Source organism: Rhipicephalus microplus, chromosome 9 (genome assembly GCF_043290135.1).
Source record: "Rhipicephalus microplus isolate Deutch F79 chromosome 9, USDA_Rmic, whole genome shotgun sequence".
Taxonomy (NCBI): Eukaryota; Metazoa; Arthropoda; class Arachnida; order Ixodida; family Ixodidae; genus Rhipicephalus; species Rhipicephalus microplus.
This window is the reverse complement of record NC_134708.1, coordinates 74041040-74067790: the sequence shown is the minus strand read 5'-3', so window position 1 is coordinate 74067790 and position 26751 is coordinate 74041040. Positions and strand designations below refer to the sequence as shown.

Genomic DNA, 26751 nt, shown 5'->3' with positions numbered 1-26751 from the left:
CGGTTGTCGGTCCTGACGCTGTGAAGCTGTCCAACGACGTAAGATCCAAGATCCAGATTGCGCGGATGCCGCGCAATATGCATCCAACCTACAACGAAGCACGAAGACGAGCCAGGGGTAAATCTCTGCTCGCCAGTGCCCGCTTGGACAAGGATCGAGCCTGCTTCGTCGATGCTGCTTCGTACATTCAAGAAGAAGCCTTCTCCTCAGTGGTCGTCGACTGTGATTGCAGAGTCATCAGCTGCGCTACCATCCGCACTTCTAGTTCCAGCGTTGGAGAGCAGGTTGCCATTGCACTTGCATTGACGGATGGTGTACTTGACACAATTTATTCAGACTCCAAGGCCGCTATCAAGGCCTTCCAGATGGGCATGGTGGCTCCCCAGGTCCTACAGATTATTCAAAAAGTCAAAGACCTCAAAAAACACTCATTGGTCTGGTTTCCTGCGCACCTTGGAACCATTGAGGGTGCCTCGCTCAATCCCAACGAGGAGGCGCACTCGGCTGCACGAGGTTTGACTGACCGTGTGCCGGGTAACGCGTCATCTCCTGGGCGACCTGAGCCTCTCTGCTCGTACAACGAGATATGCAAGCACCACTATCTGTCAAGAAGACTGCTGCCTCTACCACACTCCTCGCTATGCAGGGCCCAAGCTGTTACTCTCCGACTGCTACAAACAAACACTTACCCGAGCCCTGCGGCACTGCACACAATGTACCCTGAACGGTTTCCAAGCCCGGACTGCCCCCTGTGTGGTGGTTATGCGGACTTCGAGCATGTACTGTGGGGCTGCGCCTCTGCCGGTCCCCCTTTCACCCAAGAGGAAATGAAGCGACTCATTAAGGCCCAGGACCAGACCTCTCAAATCCTGGCCGTCCAGAGGGCCCGCGCGAGGGCCGTCAGGTTTAACCTGATGGTCCCCGAGTGGGCCTAGCCAGGTGACGCTGAGTTTACTCGCGTCGATTGTGGACCGAATAAAGTTGTTTCACTCACTCACTCTTTTGACAATGGTGTGCTTTGAAAACTACAACATACGCGCGCTCAGTTCTCTGTTCTGTCGTCACTGTCTCATTTGCGTAGGAGGTTGGCAAAACAGAAAAGAAGTGTACGAACAATACAATAGGGATTCCTTCACACAATCAATTTATGTTTTTGTAGCGGTTACGTCATGCAGTGTCAACACACACGTGTGATGCCTTTCATGCACAAATTACATGTATTTGTACGCTATAGGCTGTTCCTTTTAAGCGAGGCAGAGTGTTTTTGTGACGGGGATATGATTTGGCAGGTCTCAAAGGTCACGCAGGTTACAAGATCAAATCAGGGCCGCGGCGGCTGCATTTCTATGGAGGCGAAATACTAAAGGCCTGTGTACGTGGATTTAGGTGCAAGTGAAGAGAGACATCGGATGGGTGAAATTACCGAAGACTTCCACTACGACTTGCCTCCTTTTGCGCTTCGTCACTGATAACAAAATCCATTGTAGAAGCCACAGGGCACATCGATGAGATCGAATGTGTGATGTCTGCTGAATATTATTGTATCACGATCACTAACCAACAGACTTAGTGCTCATAAGTGCTACGCACAGCACGGAATGCAAACATTGCCTTTCAGTTGCATTGGGCACAATACTTTTGAGAAAACGATGGTTTACCTCGCTTTAAGTATTGCGCTTGTTATGGCGCCTCCAGCGGAAGTCTTCGCGTTCATGAAAAAAGGTTTGAAAGGAAGCTTTTCTTTAACAGCGGCGGGGTCGATTCGATGATGGCTGGAACTTCAGTTTCCGTGGTCTGGTGTTACTCTTTCAATGACGCCATGAACAGACATCTCTTATCAGCGCAAGCACATGCACTGGAGCATATACAGTGCCGCATCATCCTTACGGTGTTTTATACTTGCAGTCATGTGGTTCCTAGAAAGCAGTCGCGGCTCCGCCTGGTTCCACTTCCCCCGAATCAAAGCGCCTTTACCGGCTCGGTCGCCACCATGCCAGATCGCAGAGGGCGTCAAGCTCTGCACCGACTGTGCGACTCGGTGAGCGGCGCAAACTGGCGCACGACGTGGTTGCAGGACAAGTCGATGTGGGTAGCTTACGCACGCTTTGTGTGTCAAGTGAATCCAAGTGCGATAGTCATTCTGCCCTCTTTTCACGCTTTGTGCTAGCAGTGTCTGGTGGGTGGTGGGGTGTGTCTTCCACGATGGCGGAAGCGTCTGTCCCCTGGACACCGACCATTCCGCGAACGCGAGCGCCAGAGGTTGAGGCTTCCTGACAAGAAGAAACGGAACTCGAAGGTTGATTTGATTGATTGATATGTGGGGTTTAACGTCCCAGAACCACCATACGATTACGAGAGACGCCGTAGTGGAGGGCTCCGAAGTTTTGTCCACCTGGAGTTCTTTAACGTGGACCCAAATCTGAGCACACGGGCCTACAACATTTCCGCCTCCAATGCTGCCGCCGCAGCCGGTATTCGATCCTGCGACCTGCGGGTCAGCAGCCGAGTACCTTAGCCACTAGACCACCGCGGCGGGGCAGAACTTGAAGGTCAGTATAAACCAAGCATCGCTCGCAGCAATAATGTATCTGCTGAAAAGCAAAGGCATTATCCGAAGTCTATAGCCAACTTCCTCCTTGTGCCTTCGTCGCCTCTTACGCCGCACTTAGAAAAGTTGCTGTGTGGTTTTCAGGCGCCCCTTCGCACAGCTGCCGAGCGTAGCTGCATGGCTGCCCTAGACGTTGGTTAAAAGGCTAACCCATTGCTGTCGTGAAGGTCGCGGGTTTGAACATGGCTGCGGCTGCCAAATTTCGATGGAGGCAAAGTGATAGAGGCCCGTATACTGCGCAAGGCAGTGCACGTTAAGGAACACCAGGTTGTCAAAGTTTTCAGAGCTCTCCACGTCGTCGTCTCTCATGGTCGTATAGTAGCTTAGGGACATAAAACCCCAGATATTAATATAATATCATTATTATTATTGCGATTGCAATTATAAGGATATTTTCGGATGAATTTTGCCGCCGGTGTGGACGTAGGCGTCAACGTCATTCACAGTTTATGTACAGACATCTATATATATATATATATATATATATATATATATATATATATATATATATATATATATATATATATATATATATATATATATATATATATATATATATATATATATATATATATATATATATATATATATATATATATATATATATATGAAACGCAAGGAAAAAAAATAATTTAGAAAGATTCTGCCGCGCGGAATCGAATGTCCGACCTCTTGCTTGTGAATGCGAGGCGTTAGCCTCTGAGCCACAAAGGAAGCACCTCCTTCATCGTTGAAACGGCAAGCAATTTGTATTGTTATGAGACAATGTCCCACAAAAGCGGTTAGATAGGCGCATAGAAAGACGACATGATTTTGGTGTAGAGCACAGCACTCGTTCTCCATCTTGGCTTGTGCGTTGGCGCTGTGTAAATATATCTTCAAGACCCTAGTTTCGCGTGTACCTTCACGTAACAATATCTACCACTTACCGCTGGCGATGGCCATCTCGGGGGAACTACCGTGTTTTCAGCATTACCAGCGAGATGGCGCCATGAGCGTGCGTCGCCAAATCGTCACGACACGGCGGCTCGCGCTCTTATCTCCCACACCTACTTTGTGCTGTGGAGAGGGGACGCTCTCGCGTGCGGGCGCTTATCTCGCGGTGGGGAGAATCGCATGTCTTGGACTTTCACCGGAGCCATTCTGTCGTAGTTACCGAGCGCACAGAGGTCACTGCATTTACTGCACAGTCTCCGTTTTCGAAAAAAAAAAGCGTGTATTTAGACACAGCGAAGTAACAACTGAGACACTTATTCACGTTCATCTGTACTTGTCAGTGCGTTTGGTGCTTCATTTGTGTGTGAGAATCGTGCGACACGTTTAGATCTGCTTGCTATTCCTCGCGTGACCTTCCCATTTGTTGTTTTCGCGTTCATTGCTTCGCCTTTCAGGCAAGGCAGTGACTTTTTTTATTATCTATCTCTGGTCAACTGATTTTCTTACGTCACTCCAGGAACAGACTGGAGATGTTCTGATACTAAAGTTTTCCTTCCAACACACAGTGTTTCTTGAACACTTCTGGCCGTTTTGATGCAATTGACTGTGCTGAAAGCCAGACAAAAAAAAGGAAGCGGAAGAAACAGAGAAAAAGTTAGCATAGCAGGCGAACTTAGCAAAATGAAGGTTGTCAGAGGTGGAAGGTTTCTAAGAAATCCTGTGTTATCTGAAAAAAAAAGTTTATTGTTCGTGTGGTTTTTTGTTTGTTTTCTAAAAAAAGTTTGCTTCAAGTTTAGTAATCTCGTGTTGTTTTTACGCTTTGTCCATATTGAGTTAGAAGCTGATTGGAGAATGACTAAACACTTGTAAGATAAATCAGTTTAGCAACTTGACAGCCTTTACAAAGGGCATTAACTTTTTCAGGTTGGCCGAATATTGTAACTTTGCTATCGCTTCAAAGAAATGCGTGGGTTTGAAATGTGGCCAATCGACGAGGAAGACGTTGACTAAAGAGACCCACTCTTTGCTACATCTTATATTTAAAGCGTCTGCCGTAGTGGAGCAGAGGTTAAGATTCTCGGCTTTTTACCCGAAGGTCACCGGTTAGATTCCGGCCGCGGTGGCCACGATTCGATGGAGTCAAAATGGTAAAGACCTGTGTACGGTGCAATGTCAGTACACGTTAAAAAGTACTAGATGGTCCGAACTTTTGAAGTCCTCCGCTACCACGCCTTTAATAAAACATCGTGGTTTTAGTACGTAAAATCCTCGCTACTCTTCTTGAAGCGAAGTGCCAGATACAGGAAGTTTCTGGGAGTTGTTTAACTGAGAGTGAAGTTAGAACATACATATATATTTAGAATTTTCAGAGGTTTGTGTAAAAATGTTGGGATTACATTAGAAATTTGGACGTTGCTACACCATAGACGGCAGCAATTTGGATTCTAAGCCTCGCTGCAGAATTCAATCGGGGGGAACAACGAGCAAAGATAATTACATCTAATTACCTAGAACTCTTTCAGAAGCGGTTGCTCTCGCTACAGTACAGCCATCGAAGAAATGATGCGAATTGCAGGACAGCGTCATTTTGACTTCAATACGACTTGCATCATAATCAACACACTTTTAAACGAATATACTATATGCATATATATTGAGAGATTATTCACAAACGAACGAAAGTACTTCAATGCTTTTTCGAGACACTGATTGCTTGGATGAGGACTGGGTGAACTAAACATCGGAAGTGTTGGTCGTTCTAATATGTGTGTGTGTTAATTATTAGTGGGCTTTATAACCACAATACGCAGTACTGTATGTATGTTATTTCCTTAATTATTGCTTTTATTTTAACACTGAAACTAAAAACGGTGACATTGGCCAAGAAATGGTGACAACTCCTGCATTTATTTTCATGTCATGTCTGTTCTTTTTCACCCGTTCAACAATTTAAAGATACGTTGTAGTCGGAGAATGAGGACAGGCTATGGCTGAAGCGCTTTTGCGAACGAGTCACTCAGTCGGTATATGACAATTCAGGATATCTTTATAGAAAGCGCGAACATAGAAGAACTTGACACACTTTGGAAAGTTACCGCGAATACATTTCCAGTCTTGCAATCGGTGTTTGCATGCGAAGCGAGACAAGCAGGCAGAATCTTTACAAAGTACATCCAGCACCTATCCGACACCTCGTGGTCCTTGGTTGCTATGGCGAGGCATTTGTACCTTGAGGAAGCGGTAAAAGATGCGCTTGAGATTGAGAAAGAGAGAGAAAACAGAGAGTTGAATGAGTGAGTGACAGACGGACTGTCGCTCTACGGGCGTCCACGGGTTTCCAATATGCGTTTCCTTCGACTTCATTTCCGTGGCGCCCGGCGCCCGTGTGCGCCAGCGCGCGAACTTGCGCAACACTCGGGGCCGGGACAGAGTGGTGCGAAGGCGTCGCCTTGAGAAGATCCGTATAAAATGGTGGCATCGTCGGCGAAGAGGCACGCACACACACGACCAGCCTCTTCGTTTTCTTTCGAGCAGCACTCGGAGACCCACCGACGCAGCCACCATGATCAAGGTTCTGGTAAGTATCGACGTTCACTCGTCGCCTCGCGTTCGTCCGCCTTGCCGCGTTTCTCATTTCGCGTCGATCCGCAGTGTTCGTTTCGCTGCGGATACATTGTCTCTCACCTGCCCGTGTATCTGCATATAGTAGGAGTAAGTAACGTTGCTTGATGGGTTAGTGGGATGTACGTAGGTGGGAGGAAAGTGTCAAAGAGAGAGAGAGAGAGAGATAAATAGAATGAGGAAAGACAGGGAGGTTGGTAATCAGGAAGATCCGGCTTGCTACCCTGCTCAGGGTAAGGGTTCAAAACAAAAGAAAAGTAAGGAAGATGAGAATGAGAGAGGGTAGGATATAAGAAGAAACACACATTTACACTTGCGCGGGAGTGTCACAATCGCTCGGCACGGGGGGTAGCTCGTAGCAACCTCATCAACAACGCCTTCGTCGCTATCTGGTGGGAAGCTAGATCTTTCCAGGATTCCAAGACGGCAGTTCATAGCCCGCGCTTATGTGTGTCGTGTCTTTTCATAGTGGACGTCTTGTGTTTTTGCGCTGCAATACTTAACCTCAGAACGATTCACCGTCTAGGCCCAAATTAAGTTTTATTGAAGTTACATGATGGATTGCCTAAAAAGTCGCTGGTCCTGTCAGAAAAGTGCGGGCAAAAACTAAAGGCTTAGTTGAAATTAATTTAAGGCTGGTTCGCAAACTTTCAAGTCCCTGTTGTCAAGTTATTCAATAGCCGCGAGTGAGCTATTTGAGGAACTGACTCTTGGCGACTGAGAAATGATTTGAGGGAGGCTCAGTGGACATTTGTATGCACTGCGATGCACCAAACTTCCGTCTAATTAGTGGCGAGAATCAAATTATGTGTACACATTTGACACCTTACATTTATGCTAACAGATAACGCGAGATATTTACCTCGATGGAAAGGGTGTTTTTATTGCGTTTTGGCATATAGCTTCGGTCGAAAGCCTCAGCAGCATAAAGATTACGCGTACTATGTCTACTCTATTGAAACCTAAACTGTACATTTTAGTCGTGCCACAGATTACCAAGGGCTACCAATTTGACGCTTTGTTCAAGACTTGTGCTCCATACTTAGGTTGTATATTAGACTATTTGTTTACAATGTGTAGGCAAAGTATTAGTCAATTGTGAAATATTTTTACGCTATGCTATGAGATCAGCATTGCTGCGGTGGTGGCATGTAGTTCTAAATGGGCAGCGCAGAACTGGTGCACGATCGATATTTTTGCACGCATTATTGACTGCAGCATATGCGGTGTATCAAAGCGCTAGATTAAGTTCCATACTGGTGCTTTCCCTGAAGCTATGCTGTGCGAAAAACGCATACGTTTAGGAACTCTGAAAGACACTTGTAGGTTGTCAAGCAACTGCATAAAAAACGGAGGCACGCACACGCACGATCGCATCTGGCAACTGAAAGTTTTTCTAAGAAAACGCATAGAGAAAATAAGGAACACATCACAAAGAAGCACAGAAACTACAAACATGTGGTTAGGTGTATCTATCTCAAGTTCGTGAAACATAACCGAAGGTCTGGCACTGCACACGTTACCACGCTTATATTAAAAACAGAAACACCTCCGATACTCCTTGCGCCTTATGTCTAGACAGCAGCTTGGTTTGACGCAGCAGCAGGTGACATTTGCAATCTTTGCAGTGTGGGCACAAATTAGACGATGGCTTAGCCTCCAGTGGTGTGGCTGATATATAGCATTCTCCATGTTTGTGTTGTTTATTGCGCAGTGTCGTCGTGATGGATTAGCAACTCACCAGTGATCGTGTTCTTCTCCATGTAGTTTAGAACTAAACGGTTTCCTTTATCACTTCATTTGCTTCGCTTTCTTTTAAACAGCGTTTGGTTATCTTTCCCAGATTCTCCTCGCCGTGCTGGCCCTCTTCGCCGTCTCGCAGGCTGTGGCTGCGCCACAGTACTACGTCGCAGACAGTCTGTACTACGGCTACCCGTATTCTGCCTACTACGGCGCCTACTACCCCTACTACTACTACGGGCGCTAAGCTGGATCTCGTGCCGGCGCAGCGACAGTTCGTGGTAAGCCTGAAATCTGTCCGTTATGGTGTCTGGAGCTTGCAAACGACACGATTTCGTAGTATAATAGTATACGATTTACGTCAAGTACAGCGACAGAAGCGTAAACTAAATGTTGTAGCCCTACTTTGGCTGGGGCAAGTCTGTTCTGCTGTATCTTATTGGGTCAGTATTCCTAGGCTGCAGTCGCAGCCCTTGAAGACATGTACTCTTTTTAAATGGCATCGTTTCCGGAAATGAGGAAGAGTCAGTCATTACGTATCTTCTAAGACGTTGCCAACTGAATTCTTGTTAAGCTTGCAGCCTTTCTCTAAATTTATTCTCTCGCTCAATTGAGTTGAATGTTTAGTTTAGAAAATGCGTTTCTGCACTTCACCCAAGGGTTGAGGTGTATATGCAAAGCAGGGTTCAAACACAATTTTTACTCTGACGTGTGTGCATTTGAAGATATCGCTTTCACCGCTACATAGTGACGAGAAGTAGTGATACGTTTTGGCGAGAAGTAATGAATTCAGTAGAGCAAGTACGGAGGTCAAAGTTGCTAGTTCCAGCTGTTTGCGCATATACTTCTGTCTTCTTGCATGTGAAGGGAAATGCCATGGCTACCACGGAACTGTCCCCTCTTTATTGTAATTTTTTTTTACTTTCAGGTGGTTTCTTCAAAGAAAACCTCAGCTCTCTAACGCATTCTACCACTCCCAGCCCTGAAAGCACTGCCTAGTCATTGTCTGCCTAGCCACCATGGAAGCACTGCCTAGTCATTTCACCACCTGTGATGGAAAAACAGCGCTAAAGAGCGGACGAGGTCTAAGGAAGACACCTCAGTTGTGTCTTCCTTATTTGTCACTTTCTTAGCGCTGTTTATTCATCCCAAGTATGAACCACCGACAAGTCCAAGTTTCTCTTCTAGTGCGTTTCACAACGTTGAACGTCGAGCCAAACACGCACGGACCTAAGTTCTCCTGCATTTCTTCGAGAAGACGATGACGTCCGCAATTCTAACACCGGGCGTTTTCCTATCTGGTCACTAGATTTTGAAATAAAATGTTTCTAACCAGATGTTTAGAATCATGACTACCTCGTTTCCGAAAGTTTAAGATTTCAACTCAATGCTGTTATCAGGGTTAAGGTACATGGTAACAAAAAGAGGTGGGGTACACGAAAAAGCACTCGTCCTGTCACGTATACCTCTATACATACAATATTGGTCACCGTATTATTAAAAAAAAGAACGCGAATGAAGATAGACACTCGATTACATCTACCACTGCATTTACCTAACATTGCCTCACGTGCCTAATCGTGAGGACATCTTTACAAGTGTTCTTGCACTCCTGGAACATGAGCAATTCTATTTTTGTGAGGTGTTGCTGTTGGTTTAAACACAACCAACAATGTTCAAAAGATTCTGCCCGGCCTGAATGAGAGCAGAATATAATAGAGTGAAAAAAGAAGATTATGGAGCCAACGTGTATTCATGAACTAGTGAGACAGAGAAAGAGTGGTCATTTGTTATTCTTACTCTGTTCTCGGGCAGAAGGGAGCTTCTACATAGCAGCAATTTGGGGGCTCTTCTACACTGCCCGCTTCAGGTTTCACTGGTGATTCAGGCAAGACCATACTTACAGCTAAGTGTGTTCAAACAGTGCTTGCGAAGCTCGACGTAGTGTACAGGTTTCTCGCTGTGCACCTGCTTTGAAGCAAAATTAACGGTTTTTTAGGCAGCCCTGACGTAGCATTCAGCCGAGTGGCAGCTGTTTTGAGTGAGAACATCACATTTACGACGTTGGTAGTGACACCTCTTGCACTATTAATTACAGAATCATCACGATTTTTTTCTAGCAGTCAACATCTTGTAACCAGTCTGGAACTGTGCACGTGAGAGTCAGCTATCATGCCGTATTTACTCGAGTGTGGCTCGAAGTTTTTTTTTATTGCGACAGCAAATATATGGACACTCTCGGCTGGATTTTGCCGCCGGCTCCGACGTTGGCGTCGCCGTCACTTACCATATATGTATACGTATTTATGTATATGAAAACGAAAGTAAAATATTCAAAAAAAAGACTCCGGTGCGTGGAATCGAACGAAGGACCTCTGCATTGTGAGGGCGAGGCATTGGCCACTGGGCTACGAAGGAGCACCTTCTTCATCGTTAAAACAGCAAGCTATTTATATCTACCACTTACTGTTGGGGACAGGCATCTCGGGGGGAACTATCGCGTTTTCAGCGTTACCAGCAGGATGGTGCTATCAGCGCCCGTCGCCACATCTTCACGACGCGACAGCGCGCTCTGATCTCCCACGCGTATTTTGCCCCGCGGTGAGGGAGGGGAAGGGTGGACGCTCATGCGTGCGCTTATGTCACTTTGGAAACAATCGCATGTGTTAGCTGGCCTTGGGATTTCACCCGAAGTATTCTGTTGTAGTTACCGGGCGCACAAAGGTCACTGCAATCGTTGCACAACCTCCGTTTGTGAAAAGGGCGCGTTTTTCAGACACAGTAAATTAACAACTGAGACGATTATTCGCGTTCACCTGTAGCTGTGAATACGCTTCATGCGTCATTTGTGCTTGAGAAAGGTGGGGCACGTTTGGATCTGCTTGCCAATCTGCGCATTACTCTCCATTTGCTGATATCGTGTTCATTGCTTCGCCTTTGTGGCCAAGCTGGGACTTTTTTCGTTGAGATTTTTGCTACTAATGTTGACCTTCGTGTACCGAGCGCCGAGATTACATTCTTTGCTTCCTAGACGTAATGAAATGCTACTCCTCGTGTTATAATCGTGGTCATGTTACATTCGAATAAATATGGTGTGTATATTATACGGCGTGATGCTTACGTAACCTAAGTTTTCATGCGCTTTTTTGGACGTTTTCTAGGCAGATTTTTGTTAAAATGCTTGTGATATTTTCCAGAGCACCAACCCGTGTGCATGGGTGGAAATTGACGCTGAAAGAAATCAACTATGCATGCTCTGGATTATATTCCTGGTATTAAAAACATTTTGTGGTTGTGGTATTTGTGAATACAAGAATAACGCCGGTCTTGAAGCTTCTTATTCCTTGTCTGATCATCGCGCACGGTGGCATGGTTCACGTTAGTATTTGTTTGTACGCTCGAATATTTCCAGCCGTACTCGACAGGGCGGCGCTCCATATCCACGGAAACTCCAGCGCAGGTAGCCCTTAACATGAACTTAGCCTGTATTATATGAAAATAAAAGGGGAAAGACACCAGAGACGTCTCAAAAGACAGGCGCTAAAATATAGACGTCTCTGATGTCTTTCCCTTTTTTATTTTCACATGTGCAGCGCTAATACAGGCTAAGTTCATGGATAACCAACTCGCCCGATCCACAACAGTTTGAACATAACACAAAAGTGAAATGAGTCTTCACATATGTATAGCTGAGCTTTTATTGTGCATTGTTTCGCCACAAGGGTGAATGAATGCTACAGCAACACATGTGAAGTCACGCGAAGAACGGCAAGCAGCTTGAAACTTGCGCACACCTCAAGCAAAAAGCACGCACAAAATGAGAGTACACGCTGGACGAGCGCAGACTAACAACTGTCACAGCTCAACACTAAGAGCGCACTTTTCAAATAGAAAGGAAGACGCACAAAACAATGGATTGATTTGTAGGGTTTAACGTCCTAAAACCACCATATGATTATGAGAGACGCTGTAGTGTAGGGTTCCGGAAATTTTGACCACCTGGCGTTCTTTAACGTTCACCCAAATCTGAGCACACGGGCCTACAACATTTCTGCCTCCATCAGAAATGCAGCTGCCGCAGCCGGAATTCGATCCCGCAACCTGCGGGTCAGCAGCCGAGTACCTTAGCCACTAGACCACCGCGGTGGGGCTGACGCACGAAACAAACGCACACGTATGCATACTGCAGGGCAAGCGCGAACGAATGTCACGATTCTTACTTCTTCGTGTGAACGCAGCATGCTCTTTACATAAACGCGGCCGCGGCAGCGAGCGAAGCAACCTTTGCTCTCTCGAATCACTAGTCTGATAAGCGTGCGCGTAGGAGAGATCGCGGTTCGTGGAGACGGCGCTTCTAGAAACGCGAGAGGTGACGACCTTAACAGCGCGCCCTATGCGATATCTTCATGCCATCTCGCTACTGATGACGAAAACACACTGAAGTTGCTGAGCTCTGAGGATGCGGAAACGGTGTATGGTGTATATTAACAATATTAACAAGGTTGGTTTCGTGGCGTAGTGGTTTTCGCCGTGCGCTGTAGACCAGAAGGTCGAAAAGGCCGCTGGTTCTACGCCCCCGTCTGGGACGGTAAACCCAACAAATAAATCTACGCCTCCGTCAGAACATTTATTTCTCGTGTTTATTTGCAATTTCCTAGTATATACTTTTAATCGTCAGATCGGTGTCGAAAATAGGTCAGCGGAGCTGTGGTGGACTCCGACGTAATGCACTTTTTGTTGATACTAATAACGTAATTGTCTGGGCAGGCTATGTCTAGCAAGCGCTTCTGGTTACCGGTAGCTCTCGCTGTAATGTGTCTCCCAACATGGATATAGCACGACACAAGATGCGCGTGTGTATAGTAGTGGCGGCGTGCGAAAATTTTTTATGGAACCGGATGGAATACGCATCGAATGCTGTTTGAATAGTTTACGACTATTGAAGCTACTATGTTTAACACGGTCACATGACTCAACATTTTATTTCAGTCAAAGGTTCACAGCTAGACTTCAACAAAGGAACGTTACGATTAGTTTAAACAGACAAAATCTACTGGGACTTATTTAAGCTGCTATACAACGGGGACTAGAGCCGTCGAGATATATGCAACACTAGGCTTAAATGCTGCCGTGACTAAGTATTCAAGGACGTACCATGGTAAAATTATACAGGTTGCGAAACCTGGAACGAGAAGGGTCGAAAACCGATGCCACGGCCATCAATGCTCGCCGACCATTGAAGCGCGTCTATGTGAGGAAGAGCCAAATAACCAAAACGAAAACTCCATATATAAATTTTTATTTGAAGTAGTCGTAATTTTATTAATGTCAAAGTTCACTATAAATTTGCTTTATGCTTTATTTGACACTTGGATAACTGATTGATTGCCTTTTTTTTGGTCGAGCGTGCCAATAATGGGGGGGCGTATCTAGGCAATCTGCTATCAGGGCTTGTCTTTAGTTCTGTGCAGTGCCGGGTCAACGAGGCATCGATCGCGCTTGCGTGGTGGTTTCGTGCGTACCTTCTGTAGTTTATTGATCTGCTTACGTGCAGTTCACTGGCGTGAGATTTTTGCGCTGAACTAGCTCACAGAATGTGTAGATAGCCACTCCTGTGACTGCCGACTGCTATCGCTGGCGCACGGCCGGCGTGCCCTCGCCTTTGGTGACGGTGAATGCGACTCGCTGTACTGTGTGGTTGCCAAGGCGATATTCTCAAAGGTGCTGTCTCACTGCAATGGTTTTTCACGATTGGGCAACGTGAGTTTCCGAAATTTGTGCTACTGTGTTCGCGAACGTTGTATCATGATTTCTCCGCCTGCAAAGTTTTATGTGTACATTGAAAGTGCACTGTTTGGCTAATGTAACACACTTGCTTCCTCAATCTTTCTTGGTGGTGTTCCTTTTCTCTGGCGCATGCAATTATCGATCCACAATACGCAATAAAATCGCGTATGGGAGACCAGTGCTCGATAGGTGGCGCGCCACAAAAGAGCACCTGGTGGAGAGTCACGACACAACTCAGCTGCTCGTGCCCAGACGACCAGTTGCAGTGTACCACTATGAGAGCACGCGCGTGCGCTTCTGCAGTGCTTCATTTTGGAACGAACAGCTCGAAAAGCAATTGCGCCAGTAATTTTGTTTAGAAAAATAACTTGGACCGAAAGCTGCTCTCACAGAAGCGCCAGTAATTTTGTTTAGAAAAATAACTTGGACCGAAAGCTGCTCTCACAGAAAAAGACCTGAAAAACCGAGTGTGATGGTTAACGGAACGTTCGTCACTATGTTTGTTGATAGCGGACGAGAAAGGATTAACATGAACTTTTTATTTCATGGCATGGGTGGAACGGCTGACGGCGCACGGATACGCTACCGTGTGCAGCGCCGTTGGGTCGGACGTCGCGGCCAACCCAGCAGTCAGGGTCGCAACTCCGGAGGTCCAGGATCAGGCCACGGCTCACGACGACCACACCCGGTAGGCCTCGTCCACGAACCTGCTCCCGGCCACTGCACCCAGACAGGAGCCGTTCGGCAGTTCTCGGCCTTGGTCCTTGAACAGACAAACCGGAGCTCGACCTGGCCGACACGTACGGGTCCCACGTCCTGCTCAGGAACGCTGCCAGGAACTCGTCCTCTCGAGCGGCGCACCACTTCCTCTGCCTTCGTGGCCTCAACCCTATAGCTCCTTTTCGCACGTTCCTTCTCCTCGCCTTGGCCAGGGCACCGCCAGGTACCCTCGGGTGCACACTGCAGCTCATGAGCTCGCGGCCCACGTCCGAGTCTGGCGCGTCGCTCGGTATGGCTCGGCACCACTCGGCGATCCTCGATTCAGCCAGCAACTCCCCTGGCATCTGAATCCTCGGCCACCCTGAATCCTCGCCCGGCTCCATGCTCCTCTGTGCGCACTCCCGCGTCTCGCCCGGCAGAACATCTCGCTCGTCCCTTGCCGATGTGCGACGCTCTGGTGACACCGGCGCTTGATGGCATGAGTGCGACTACGGAGCAGTCAACCCGCATCGGGGACGCGATGCTCCATGCGGGGAATGACCAGCCCGTCCAGCGAAGAGCGTGCGCCGAGACGCGATGCTCGATGCAACCGTGACCATTAGCCAGGCCACGTTCATCGCTCTGTCGAACGGCTGACGGTGGAGACGCCTCGCCGAGATCCGCGATGCCCTCGGCAAGGAAGAGAACAGCAGGCCAGGCCGCGCCCCGAGATGCAGTACTCGTGCCGGCAATGCCGCCCCAGCTGGTGGTTGGACGGCAGCAGCGTGGACGGCCGCGTTCCCTGGCCGGAACCTGGATCACCTGCGTCCGACGCTTCGGCCCGCTGTCTTCCGTCTGCCGCTGCTCCGGCTCGTCCCCAGCCACACAGCCTACTGCCACGTAATGGTCACCCGTGGCCCAATCGTGGCACACCACCTCTACGGGCCACCACAGGTCATCAGCTGATTCGCTGACACTCACGCGCACATTACACGCGCCTTGCCCCGCACTTCCGTCGTTGTCGTTTTCTTCACTCATCACACCGAGATAAGCCCTGCAATGCGGACTGCATCTATGCATATAGCATCGAAGGGACAGTGCTGTGTGGTGATGATAACTGCCTTGTCCTCATTTTCTGTTTGCGTGCTGGGTTTTGCGCTAGTGCTGGCCGACATGCTCCCTTTGATAAGTCTGGGCTGCGATGACACTACGCTGCCAACATCTGCAGTAAAACGAAACAAAAGCAGAGTAAGTGCTCTGTGCGTCTTTTGTTTTTCTGGCATCATTTGTACGTTCTGTTCGTGGTATGTATGCACGGGGACGTTGATCAAGCAACCCACCGTGGCAGCATAGCACGTGTGGTGTCGCGCTGCTGTTCTTGAGGGCGCGTGATAGATTAGCGACCATGGCGGCCACACTTCGATAGGGGTGAAATATAAAAAGAGCACCCGTGAACCAAGACATATGTGCTCATTGGATAACCCTAAGTGGTCACAATCTTGATACGCTCACTACAGCGTACCTCAACATGATAAAGCCTAGCAATATCCGATGTTAAGCAGAAACCTTCATTTAAGGCCTACACATGCTAGAGAAAATAACTGAAACTGTGTGTTAGGTGAACTAAACAACGAGTGAAAAACGAAGACGTTTGATTCTTCTGTAGCAAGGCATAAATCACCATGTTACATAGCCACGGCAGCCAGTGAGAAAAACGCTTACAGCATCGGCTCCAGAAAGCTAAGCTTGCCCCTCCGCGGTGGTCTAGTGGCTATGGTACTCGGCTGCTGACCCGCAGGTCGTGGGATAGAATCCCTGCTGCGGTTGCTGCAATTCCGATGGAGGCGGAAATGTTGGAGGCCCGTGTGCTCAGATTTGGGTGCACGTTAAAGAACCCCAGGTGGTCGAAATTTGCGGAGCCCTCCACTACGGAGTCTCTCATAATCATATGGTGGTTTTGGGACGTAAAACCCCACATATCAATCAATCAGAAAGCTAAGCTTCGAGTAGTCCGCTGCTGTGTTCGTGAGAAGAACCCTGTGCTTTGCACCAACTTAGTTAAACAGAGGCATCTCGGCATCGAGTGTTGACCGCGAGAGTATATTTTATAACAGCTCAGAGGCGTAGTTGAATGTGGCCCCACACAAGTGTTGTGGACAAGGCAGGTTTACTTGCGCTGCCGCGGTGGTCTAGTGGCTAAGGTACTCGGCTGCTGACCCGCAGGGCGCGGGTTCGAATCCCGGCTGCGGCGGCTGCATTTCCGATGGAGGCGGAAATGTTGTAGGCCCTTGTGCTCAGATTTGGGTGCACGTTAAAGAACCCCAGGTGGTCTAAATTTCCGGAGCCCTCCACTACGGCGTCTGTCATAATCATATAGTGGTTTTGGGACGTTAAACACCACATAGCAATTAATCAATCAAGGCAGGTTTACTTAACACGCCACTATTTACAAAAATAAAAACAAAAGACTACCTGCCTATCATATCATTCACTTCACGCGGTGGCATCCGATGGAGTTTGGTGGGGTGGTCAGATAGATGGACGCGTGGAAACATAGTTAGTCCTGAAGTGCACGACTCGACGCTCAGCGGGCCAGATAAAAAAGTTTACATAAGCCACATGTTGCATAATACGCTTGTTTCATTTCCGGCAAAACGCCATTTAAACTCGACTGTTTGGCCCGGCTTTCTACTGATGGCTGTGTTCACTATCGAATAAAAATATAGCATACACGCGCCATTCGGTCTAGAAACGAGCCCAACAGCACCATAGACAAGAGAGCGAGAGCAGAATTTTGTTCGCCTGACCGCTTGGATGCAACGCCACCTCGTATTCCTACGTCCACCTTTTTCTCTATGCGCCCTACCTCTCTTTATATATTGTTGCACTTGAATACGCAGCAGTACCACCAGCGCCTTTTGTTTTTGTTACGGCGATGGGCGCGCACACCACCTCTAGCAGCTGCCACTCTCGTCTGCGGGAGCAGCTGAGAAGTGCGCACTCTCGCCGCCAGAGTGGTCGTGGACATTCCAGCGCTGCTTCCCTATAACGGCAGGTAAAAGGCCAGCAATTAAGAAAAATTTCAAATTCGTGTCATGTGGGGCAAATACACGATGTCGCCAGTGCTTCCGGTTGTGACGTCATATCCTATTTTTCATTTTTTTTGTTTGCTGTTAGTTGTCCCCTCCATACGTAGATGGTGACGGTGGCAACAAGCTACCAAATACTGCATACATGCGCTTCTATGGAACTTGCGCTACCAGTTTACATATACCTTGGAAGTGCTATGTCCCCTACATTTAAATGAAACTGATACTTAATATTGAGGCGTGTTTCATATGAACATTTGACATACAGCTAGATATTTAAAGAAATAGGGGAATCAGCTATGCCAGCATGGAGCTTAACACTAAAAGCGTGTTAACCTAGGGGTTCAATACTTTATCGACAAAAAACAAGGGATACGAACAAAACGCTTGGGCCTGCTGCCAGTTATGTAAATGTAAATAACAAGAACATATTAGAGACGGTTCTACGAAGAGGCCGGCCAATATAACCTCCAACCCCATGATGATCATAGCAAAGGGATGACACTTCGTATGTCGGATGACACTTCGGACATTACATTTCTCGGTACCATCTGGTGGTGAATGTAGCGTCAATCGCCTCCTAAAAGCTCCGACTGCGTGCGTGTTGGTTGTTTAGGGATTAAAACAGTATAAATAATAATATTTTGGGTTTAACGTCGCAAAAATACCATATGGAAGGAAGGACAAGGACAACAAGGCAGAAGGCAGGGAGGTTAACTAGACACATGCCTGGTTCGCTACCTACGCTGGGGGAATAGGAAGGGGGAATGTAAAGATGAGAGAGAGAGCAACGAGAAGAGAGACGAAGAAAATTGTCAGTCAATGAGCTGACGCGTATGCAGCGGTGGCACTGCACAAACGTTAAAGCGTTCACATGGGTCCATAGTCCTTAAGAAGTGAAAGGGGGCTTTGACTGCCTTTTTAGCTGATGAAGGACGAGGACTGCCCGCCTCGATTGAAATAAAAGAGGAGTTACCCCTGATCTCTCCAATGTTTCATTCTTTTCGGGTTTTTCAATCGGTAACGATACTTAAAAAATGTTTGGTATGTGGTAGAATGGGACACAAGAGAACAGAAAGCTCTTCGATTCAAACTTCTAAATTTTTCGAATTTTCGCACGCTCACAGAAGGCAGCCACGAGGATAACCTATCATCGTGTCTCCCCTGCCGGCGCATGTGCAGTCTCCCCCTGCCTCAACGTCTCGCTCGTCTGAATCCCATACCTCATTCTGTCATTCGGCGCATATAAAAGCTGCACTTCCTTGCATGCATCATTTCGATGTTGCAACGCACCACACGCAATGCGCGATGGTGTTTTATCACAGTTCTACTTTATGCGGAACATCACGGTGACTTCGCACAGCAAGTGAGGAGAAGGAGGAAGAAGGGGAAAAGAAAGGCAGAAAGATAAACAGTGCTTATCCTTTTTTTTTGTGTACGCGAAACAGTTCGTTCATGAATATGTTCTTTTCTTGTTGTTCATTTGTATATACGTACACACTTGTAATTTTGTATGTGTTGCCTCCTGTATTCATTAGGCTTATTGTGTAATTATACGGTCAGCTTGCTATCCTCTTTGCCAGGACACAAACACTAATTTCGTCAAGGTATAGTGGCGTAGTTTATTTTTTGTTCCCGTTCAAGTCTTTCCCACTTCCCTTTCTAAAACGAATAAATGGGAAATAAAGAAACTGTATCTGAAGTGCACATTGAAGACAATATAATTCACTTTAATTTGTAGTACTATTCGTTTACCAGAATGTCGTGAGACGACGGGCTGGCACTTTGATGGACTACGTACTTAAACTCACTCACCACAATTTTCACAGCCTTCGCACTCCCCGATGGCCATGCTCACGCTTACTCGCCCGAGTCATGAGAGCTCCCTCATGTTCACACTCGCGTTCACTCAGACTCGTGAATACTCTCTGACGCTCATAGTCACCGCGTTCAAGTGAGTGTGAGTGGTGGGCGTACTTTTGAGTGAATGTGCAGAGATATGCACGAGACTGTTGGCACACTAGTGCTCTCGCCACCACTGGATGGTGCGCGACGACGCAGGCATTTATTTATTTATTTTATTTATACTCTCAGCCAGAGGATCATACAGAAACGGACATAGAAACAGCGCTGCCAAAGCATCCAATGCAAAAGACAAAAGATAAAGTACAAAATAGACAGTGTGTTAGTAATGAAAAGGGAAAAAATTACAAGGAAACAAAGTGAAAATCCACAATAAGCACTTCATGAAAAGCCACCTAACACAATGTGCACAAATAAACGAAGCAGTGAGCCACACTCGCACACACGTACACACTCAATAATATGTTATTCGAAATAGTATGTGCATGACAATGAGCGAATGAAACAAGAAATAAAGAAAGGTTATAGGTACAGGAAAAGGAAATAAAACTCATTTGGCCGATGAACGTAGGATTTCCCAGGATTCTCTATAGAGAAGGGGCGGAAGGCAAGTTTCCCTCAATGCCTCAGCCCCTTTATTGAAGTCCGAACGACAACAAGCTTCGAATGCAGCAATGAAAATTGAGCGATGCTGAGTTTCTCACGGTGAGCTTGGTTACCGGCATCCAGGCGCCAAAGGTGGAAGTTAAAATCAGTCCTTCGAAATTAACATCAAGGTTACCCGAATGCCAATATCGTCAAAGACCTGCGCCGCTATAACACGTTAAGGAAAGGTGGAACAGGTCCACCCTAATGGGGCCTACTTGGCGCACTCCTTCGGTGACCAGGAAAAGGGGGGAGGCTGACCTTTTTGTCCCCACGTGCGCACGCCTATAATAATGTTAATTGACTAGGCTTAACGTCCTAAAATCTCGATATGTTTATGAGGGAGGGGAGGGCTCCGGAAATTTCGACCAGCTGAAGTTTAATAATTAAAGTGCACCGACATTGCACCATGCACAGCACTTCGTCTCCATCCAAATGCAACCAGCGTGGCCGGCATCGAATCCACGACCCTATCTATGGTCAACAGCAGAACGTCTTCCCACTGCACAACCACGGTGGCCACAAGCCGAGGACGAGGAGCCATATTTTGCTCTGGCCTTAAACTCACCCTTATTAGAGTTACGTTTTACAGAGGACTTCGGGAAACGAGACACGCGGCACGTTGAGGACACGAGGTACTTGTAAAAATGCAGATATGGTACTTTCACAATTCTTCGCTCGTGGCACTAGTTGTACGGTTAGGCATTCGCGTTTGGGCCGGAAGGCGAGGCGGCGTAACATGAAATGCGCAATGGTAACACGAATGAAAGGAAAAAAAAACCTGCATGAAAACGAAAGTGGGGAACCCCGAGCACGAGTGAATGACTGACTGACTGAGTGGCGGAATACGTGTGGCGCGAGTGAAGCCCTCTTCGCAGCGTCCTTGCAGTTTTTTTCGTGTCGCATGTAAGTGCACAGCGCGCGGAAGAGTCGCTTGCGCAAATCCAGCAGGGGCCGGGCCAGTGTGGCGCGTGAACGAGGAGTGACTGCTCGCCTTGAAGAGAGGCGTATATAAAGGATACCGGCAACCAGGCACACACACACACACACCAGTCCTGGTACGAAACTTCTCCTCTTGAGCATTTGCGGAGCGTCGCAGATCCTGACACCATGATCAAGATTCTGGTTAGCACACGCGGATTCGTCTCGCTCCTTTTGTCATCGTCTTTCTTGTGTTTCCAACTCTTGTTTACGGAATTTAGTGCTTCATGTTGCTACTGGAATTTGATCTTTAGGGTGAAGTGTTGTCGCAGGCAAGAGAACGTGAGCTACACTCCTAGCGTTTAGCTTTGCTCTTTAAAGAAAGCCTCGGCACTTTCTCAGGAGATAGATGGGCCCATGAAAGTATGTATGTTATTTTCCATTTTCAATCGTTTGTATTACAGCGCTGCTGTGTATTCCGCCTCGCGTTAGGGCCATCTTCATGCTGTTTCTAGCATTGCTGTAGTTTGCTTAACGTGTATGTCCGTGCGAAAGCCTCGTATTTGTGCGGAAGCACCAGGTAATGTCAGCAGTTCGTGGCGTCTCTTTCAAATCAACTTTCTTTGGAACAGCATCGAATGTTCTGGTTACCCGTTTGGGAATTACCACGTCAAGTCATAGCTGCTTTGTGCGGCTGAATCCAATCCCCCAGCTACCAGCCTGAGGCATACGATAGTGAAAATTGTTCTTTTGTGCTAACATAACAGAATAAGGCCTCTTTGTGTGTACAAACCATTACATCTGCCAAAAGTAACAATTTGTGCGTGTCGACCATTTTAGTGCCAGGGGGAACTCGCATGTAGTGAATGGATGGGAACCGCTACTCGTTAATAAGTGCCTCTGCATCAATGAAACCGTGTTTATGAAAGGGTATAAATGTTGTGCTCAGGTTCGTCATGTAACTTGTAATGTTCATCCGACGAAACGAGTCGCTCTCTTCGCAGATCCTGCTTGCTCTGCTGGCCCTTTTCGCCGTGTCCTATACTGTGGCGAAACCACAGTATGTTCTTACGTACGGTTACCCGTACCACTACGGATACTACGGTGCCTACTACCCCCACTACTTCTACGGGCGCTAAACCCGCACGAAGGCGAGGGCAGCGACAGTTCGCGGTAAGCTATGAGAATGAATCATATGATTAGACGCTTCACAATAGGCAGGCCGTTTATAACTGAAATTTCAAAGCAATGAACGCTTCACAATAGACGGGTCGTTTATAACTGAAATTTCAAAGCAGACATCAACTTGAAAACGTATTGTTGGACTAGATAGTCTGCTCGATGGTCATACAGCAACAGTGCATGTGATCAAACGGGCACTTCATCATCCCAATGCCTTTTTCCCCCTCTTCATTGCCTTCCCGCGCCATTCGGAATACATTCATTCTCGTCGAGTATGAAGGCGTAAAATGAACTCGAATGATCGTAGCTCGGATGTACGAGTGTGATGTTCTGTATACATTATCATTTAAAACTTTTGAAACCGACATTAGGCTAATCAAGTCCCTGGTTTTAGTCGGCACGCGGAAACTAACTATTATGACTAAAGGATTGGGTCGCGAATTCGTGACACTGCTAAAGCAACTTCATTCGTCAGTCTGATTTCACATAGGTAGCCCATTTCAAGCTAGCAGTCTATTAAGCTTAGGTCAATGTATGTCTTTCAAAAACAGCTCTAAGGGAGCTAGCTGTAGACTATGGACAGGATTCTTAGTTCTTTTTCTGTGCGCAAGATCTAGTCTGATTTACCGGCATGGTGGTTTTGTAGCCAAAGGTGACTGATTAACTAAGACGTCCTCTCAGTTGTTGTAAGTGAATATCAGCGTGAAATATTCTAAAAAATCATGACAGGTAGCCGTAAAAGTCCCAAGAAATGCAACAGTCTCCATAGAAAAAACAATGAGGTCATATTGAAAAACTGCAACGTCGCATCCTTTGCGGCGTTGAGGCATCTAGTCGCGTAAAGTGAATTATATAGGATGCCCAAAAGCCTGTCTTTAACTGTGTTGTTTCTCGACTTTCCAGGTGATTTCTCCAAAAAAGACGCGAATCCGCTAACACACTCATCCACTGCCATTGATACAGACTCTCGAGACCTGCCTGTACACGTCAACAAATGAATCCTGGAGCCGCAATTGGTCATTTGTGCTGCCCTTCGCAAACCAACGATGTTAATCGTTGGTTCTAACGTTGGGTTCTCACTCTGGAATGTTTGGTTCTGAAATAAAACCATTCTAACCAGATCCACGACACTCATGAGTATTCCTTATTGAATAAGCGGAGCCTACCACTACGGTAGGCACGGACCATGACATTCTGTAGGTGTTTGATGTTGACTGTAACCTCGTGACAATACAAAGTACGTAGCTCTGAAGTGTTACAGAATGCGGTCCCAAAGAAATCACTATCCGTGATATCTTTTATCGATATTATAATGATTGAATACATGTTTTGGAGGCACGCTCACACAGTGACCGCGTTTCTATAGACCATGCGGTGAACCGCAGAGGAAGTCCTGTACTTAGCTTACCTGCTTCTAATAACCCCTAGTGGTTTGAAGTAATGAAGCAATGCTTGTCTACAGCGGAGTTTTTCTTGACCACTTTTTTAGATGAAAATCGTGTTGCTGTGCCGAACGTGAAGTCGACATGGTCTCTGCAAGCTTTGGTAGGCATCTTGTGCATCGCCAAGTGCGACGCGCAAAGGTGAATTGCGTGTTTTCTTCTGTCGCTCGATTCACCCATTTATTCCGTTTGTGTCGCTTTGAGATGGTCAGCGCAGTCTCCTAAGAGGACTTGAGGGCGAAGCAATAGGGAAGTAGCCCGGTGGGCTATGGCATTCCCCCGGGCAGTGATACACCGTTGATTTCGCTTCACCGTAGGGGAGTATAAGAGATGTTGTGGGGGGTGGAAAAGATGAAGTATCGAAACTTGGCCGATCCAACGTACCTGCGAATGGACGTTATGCGAAGCATGCGGAGGGAAGGTGATTATGTTGCAATTTTCTCATTGAGTGACACGTCACGAAATGATGCTAAATATATGTACACATTTTGCACGCACAAAAATATGTTGAAGAGTTGGAGATGTTTATATAACCAGTTGTTTGCACTTGCGCAACGTTGCCAACTGGAACATGCGTATTAGCAATATTAGAAGCTGATAGGAAGCGCCGGTGCTCGCGAGGATGCTGGCCCTGGGCACTGCTACATAAATCAACTTCAGCGCATGGAAACTAACCACAATTGACGTTAACCCGACGTGACAGCTGTATCAAAATAATACATATACAATGTTTATAAAATTGGGTAGGCAGCACTGCAACCACTATTGACGTTTCACGAGGATTAGATCCTATTTGAAAAGTAGTTCCGAGACCTGGCGTAGCTCTGTGGTAGATTGCTTGACTACCACGCTGCTAAATGCTTGAGCTTGATTCCTGCTGGGACCCTAACCTTTATTTTTTGCATTTGTCGGGTCGACAATACCGATGTCGAGTATTTTCCTTACGTCCACGCCTTAAGATTGTCCATGAGTGTTCTCGTCGTTCATGGGTAGATACTAAGTGTCAATAATCAGTGGCACATACCCGCATACCAGAGGCACATACCCGTTTGTGGGTACGTGCCACTGTCTTGCAGAAAGTGTTTGACGACGTACGCGACGGGACTGTTACATTATTCATGTCTTGACCAGCACGTAATATTTGTCAAACCATCTTACTCTTCCATGCTAATTTGGGTTCACGCCAACTTGAGAGGGTGACCACAAGAGCATCCAAACGTAAGAGACTAGATAGATAGATAGATAGATAGATAGATAGATAGATAGATAGATAGATAGATAGATAGATAGATACGCTCAAAATCGCCGGAGTTCACTAAGAAATGCTTCGCATTTAAGCCCAAACCACATAAGCGCGAAAATGCACGCGACAGCGACGAGCGACGCTATGAGCGACGAAACAGGGCGTTCGCGCGACGTGTCGCGTGCTCGTTTTCGCGCAATCGCTCGGTTCTCCAGCTTTGGAAACCATCGCTCATCGCCCGGAAGTGCTAGGCTCAAGCAGCCAATAGTGAAATACCGGAAAAGACGAAGACTACATAGGTGCACGTGACCCTGCCCGAGTCACGTATGCGCAACAAGAAATAACGCAATGTTTATTACGTATGTGCATATAAAAAATGCTGCAAGGCAATAATGAACACTTTCCGTTCCATTACACCACAATATATATTATTTTTAAATTGGAAACCGCTCGCTACGCGGTTTTCTTGGTGCGAGCTGACGGCCTCATGCCAGCAACAGTGGAATTCGCTCGCCGAAGCCGTCGCGTGAATGAGGTTTGCCTGCGCTAGCGACTGATCGCGCGAAGACGATCTACGTCGCGTCGCTCGTCGCTGTCGCGTGCATTTTCGCGCTTATGTGGTTTGGGCTTTAAAAAGCAGTGGAATGATTGAAGCTGCCGTCATACAGCGTGGGTTGATCCGGCGGGCACGTGGTGTGGCGCAGCCCAATGGAGCCCTGAACTAAGGGCTCCACCCAACAAAGCAGAGCTCTTGTCTTTGTGCAAATGAAAGGGTTTTCCTCTCTCTCTTCTTTCCTACAGGAAACAGTAATAAACTAGACGCGCATCTGGTCAATTCTACCTTGTCTTGCGTCTCTCTCGCCTATGAACCTTTATTATGGAGAGTAGGACTGCCTCCATTCTGGGCTGTTTTACGAGAGTACGAAAGCCAACGTCACAGCCTCGGCAGTGTATTTCTTGAGGGGGCATTCGCGCTAACAGCCCAGAAAGGACTGTGGCAGTGCCCAGAACGCCTCGAGTGAAAAGGTCCAATAGACCGTCGTTTTGAAGTACGAAGTAGTTGCTGTAGATTCTTGGCGATGCCTCTAGTATATTAAGACCTATAAATACAGTTGTTTAGGATATGCTATGCACTTTACTTGTGGCTTTAGAAACACCATGTATTTCAAGTTAACAAACCTTCGCCACAGAGAAGTCACCTACCACCCCGGAAAAAAAGTATGGCTCAGAAGTCCTGTACGCCAACGTGGCTGCTCGGAGAAAATCTCGTTATTGTGGCCCTTGCCGGGTTCTTCAGCGCCTCAGCGATGTCAAATACAAAGTTATCGCAGAGCCCAGCGCGGTGTCCTCCCGTTAAAGTGCACAGCCAGACATCGTCCACGCATCCAGGATGAAGACGTATTACTCACGCTGAAGACTTGCTCTGGCCTTCATACATCTGAAAGCATCGTGAAGATGCTTTTGGAGACAGGGAGTAATAGCATAGGCATGTAGTGGGTTTCTGGCTGTTTATTGGCTAGTTTCATTATTACTTGTGTGTGCCGAAGGATTTGGGCTGGAAAATAGACAAAGACGAACCCGCGCTCCTACACCCTTTGTTCCTTTGGCGTAAGAAGTTGTGGTCAACACGCAAAGAAAAAAGTTATTTTTTTTTTACAAAATTACGCTTTAGAGTTCCAAAACTAAATTACCACAACCATAGAGCTGGTGTAGCTTCTTCTCCTCTTTGCTCATACTGTAACAAGAATGGAAAATTTGAGAATAATTCTTTATTGTGCAGTCGCTTCAAATCATTGAGGAAAAACATTCCTAAAGCAGCCTTTCATCGAATTAGATCGGATTTAATTATTTCTTATATTCTCTCTTTGGGATCCTGCTCATTAGGTCATCATCACTGGAATATCTGTTCGGCTGTACAAAGATTTTTAATCAAATCAATGCGTTTTTGATTGCAAATCTCTCAATTAGTAAACT

At 46.9% G+C, this 26751-nt stretch overlaps 1 protein-coding gene and 1 long non-coding RNA gene across 2 annotated transcripts; both read left to right on the top strand.

The window, feature by feature from the left end:
* Positions 1 to 1975: 1975 nt before the first annotated feature.
* Positions 1976 to 9243, top strand: LOC119163232 (uncharacterized). The gene is made up of 3 exons (XM_075873844.1): positions 1976 to 2038; positions 8010 to 8187; positions 8835 to 9243. The coding sequence occupies exons 1-2, from the start codon at positions 1991 to 1993 to the stop codon at positions 8151 to 8153; spliced, it is 192 nt and encodes a 63-aa protein (XP_075729959.1). The 5' UTR covers positions 1976 to 1990; the 3' UTR covers positions 8154 to 8187; positions 8835 to 9243.
* An 11735-nt stretch (positions 9244 to 20978) lies between these two features.
* LOC119163233 (uncharacterized) lies at positions 20979 to 23220 on the top strand. The gene is made up of 3 exons (XR_005108678.2): positions 20979 to 21114; positions 21915 to 22083; positions 22996 to 23220. It is a non-coding gene; the product is annotated as an uncharacterized LOC119163233 (long non-coding RNA).
* Positions 23221 to 26751: the final 3531 nt, after the last annotated feature.

What these genes read in the sequence shown, in the direction of transcription:
- LOC119163232 (XM_075873844.1), top strand. Translation starts at nt 1,991, where the DNA reads ATGCCAGATCGCAGAGGGCGTCAAGCTCTGCACCGACTGTGCGACTCG. An exon ending in TGCACCGACTGTGCGACTCG is followed by an intron (nt 2,039 to 8,009) that starts GTGAGCGGCGCA and finishes TATCTTTCCCAG; the next exon opens with ATTCTCCTCGCCGTGCTGGC.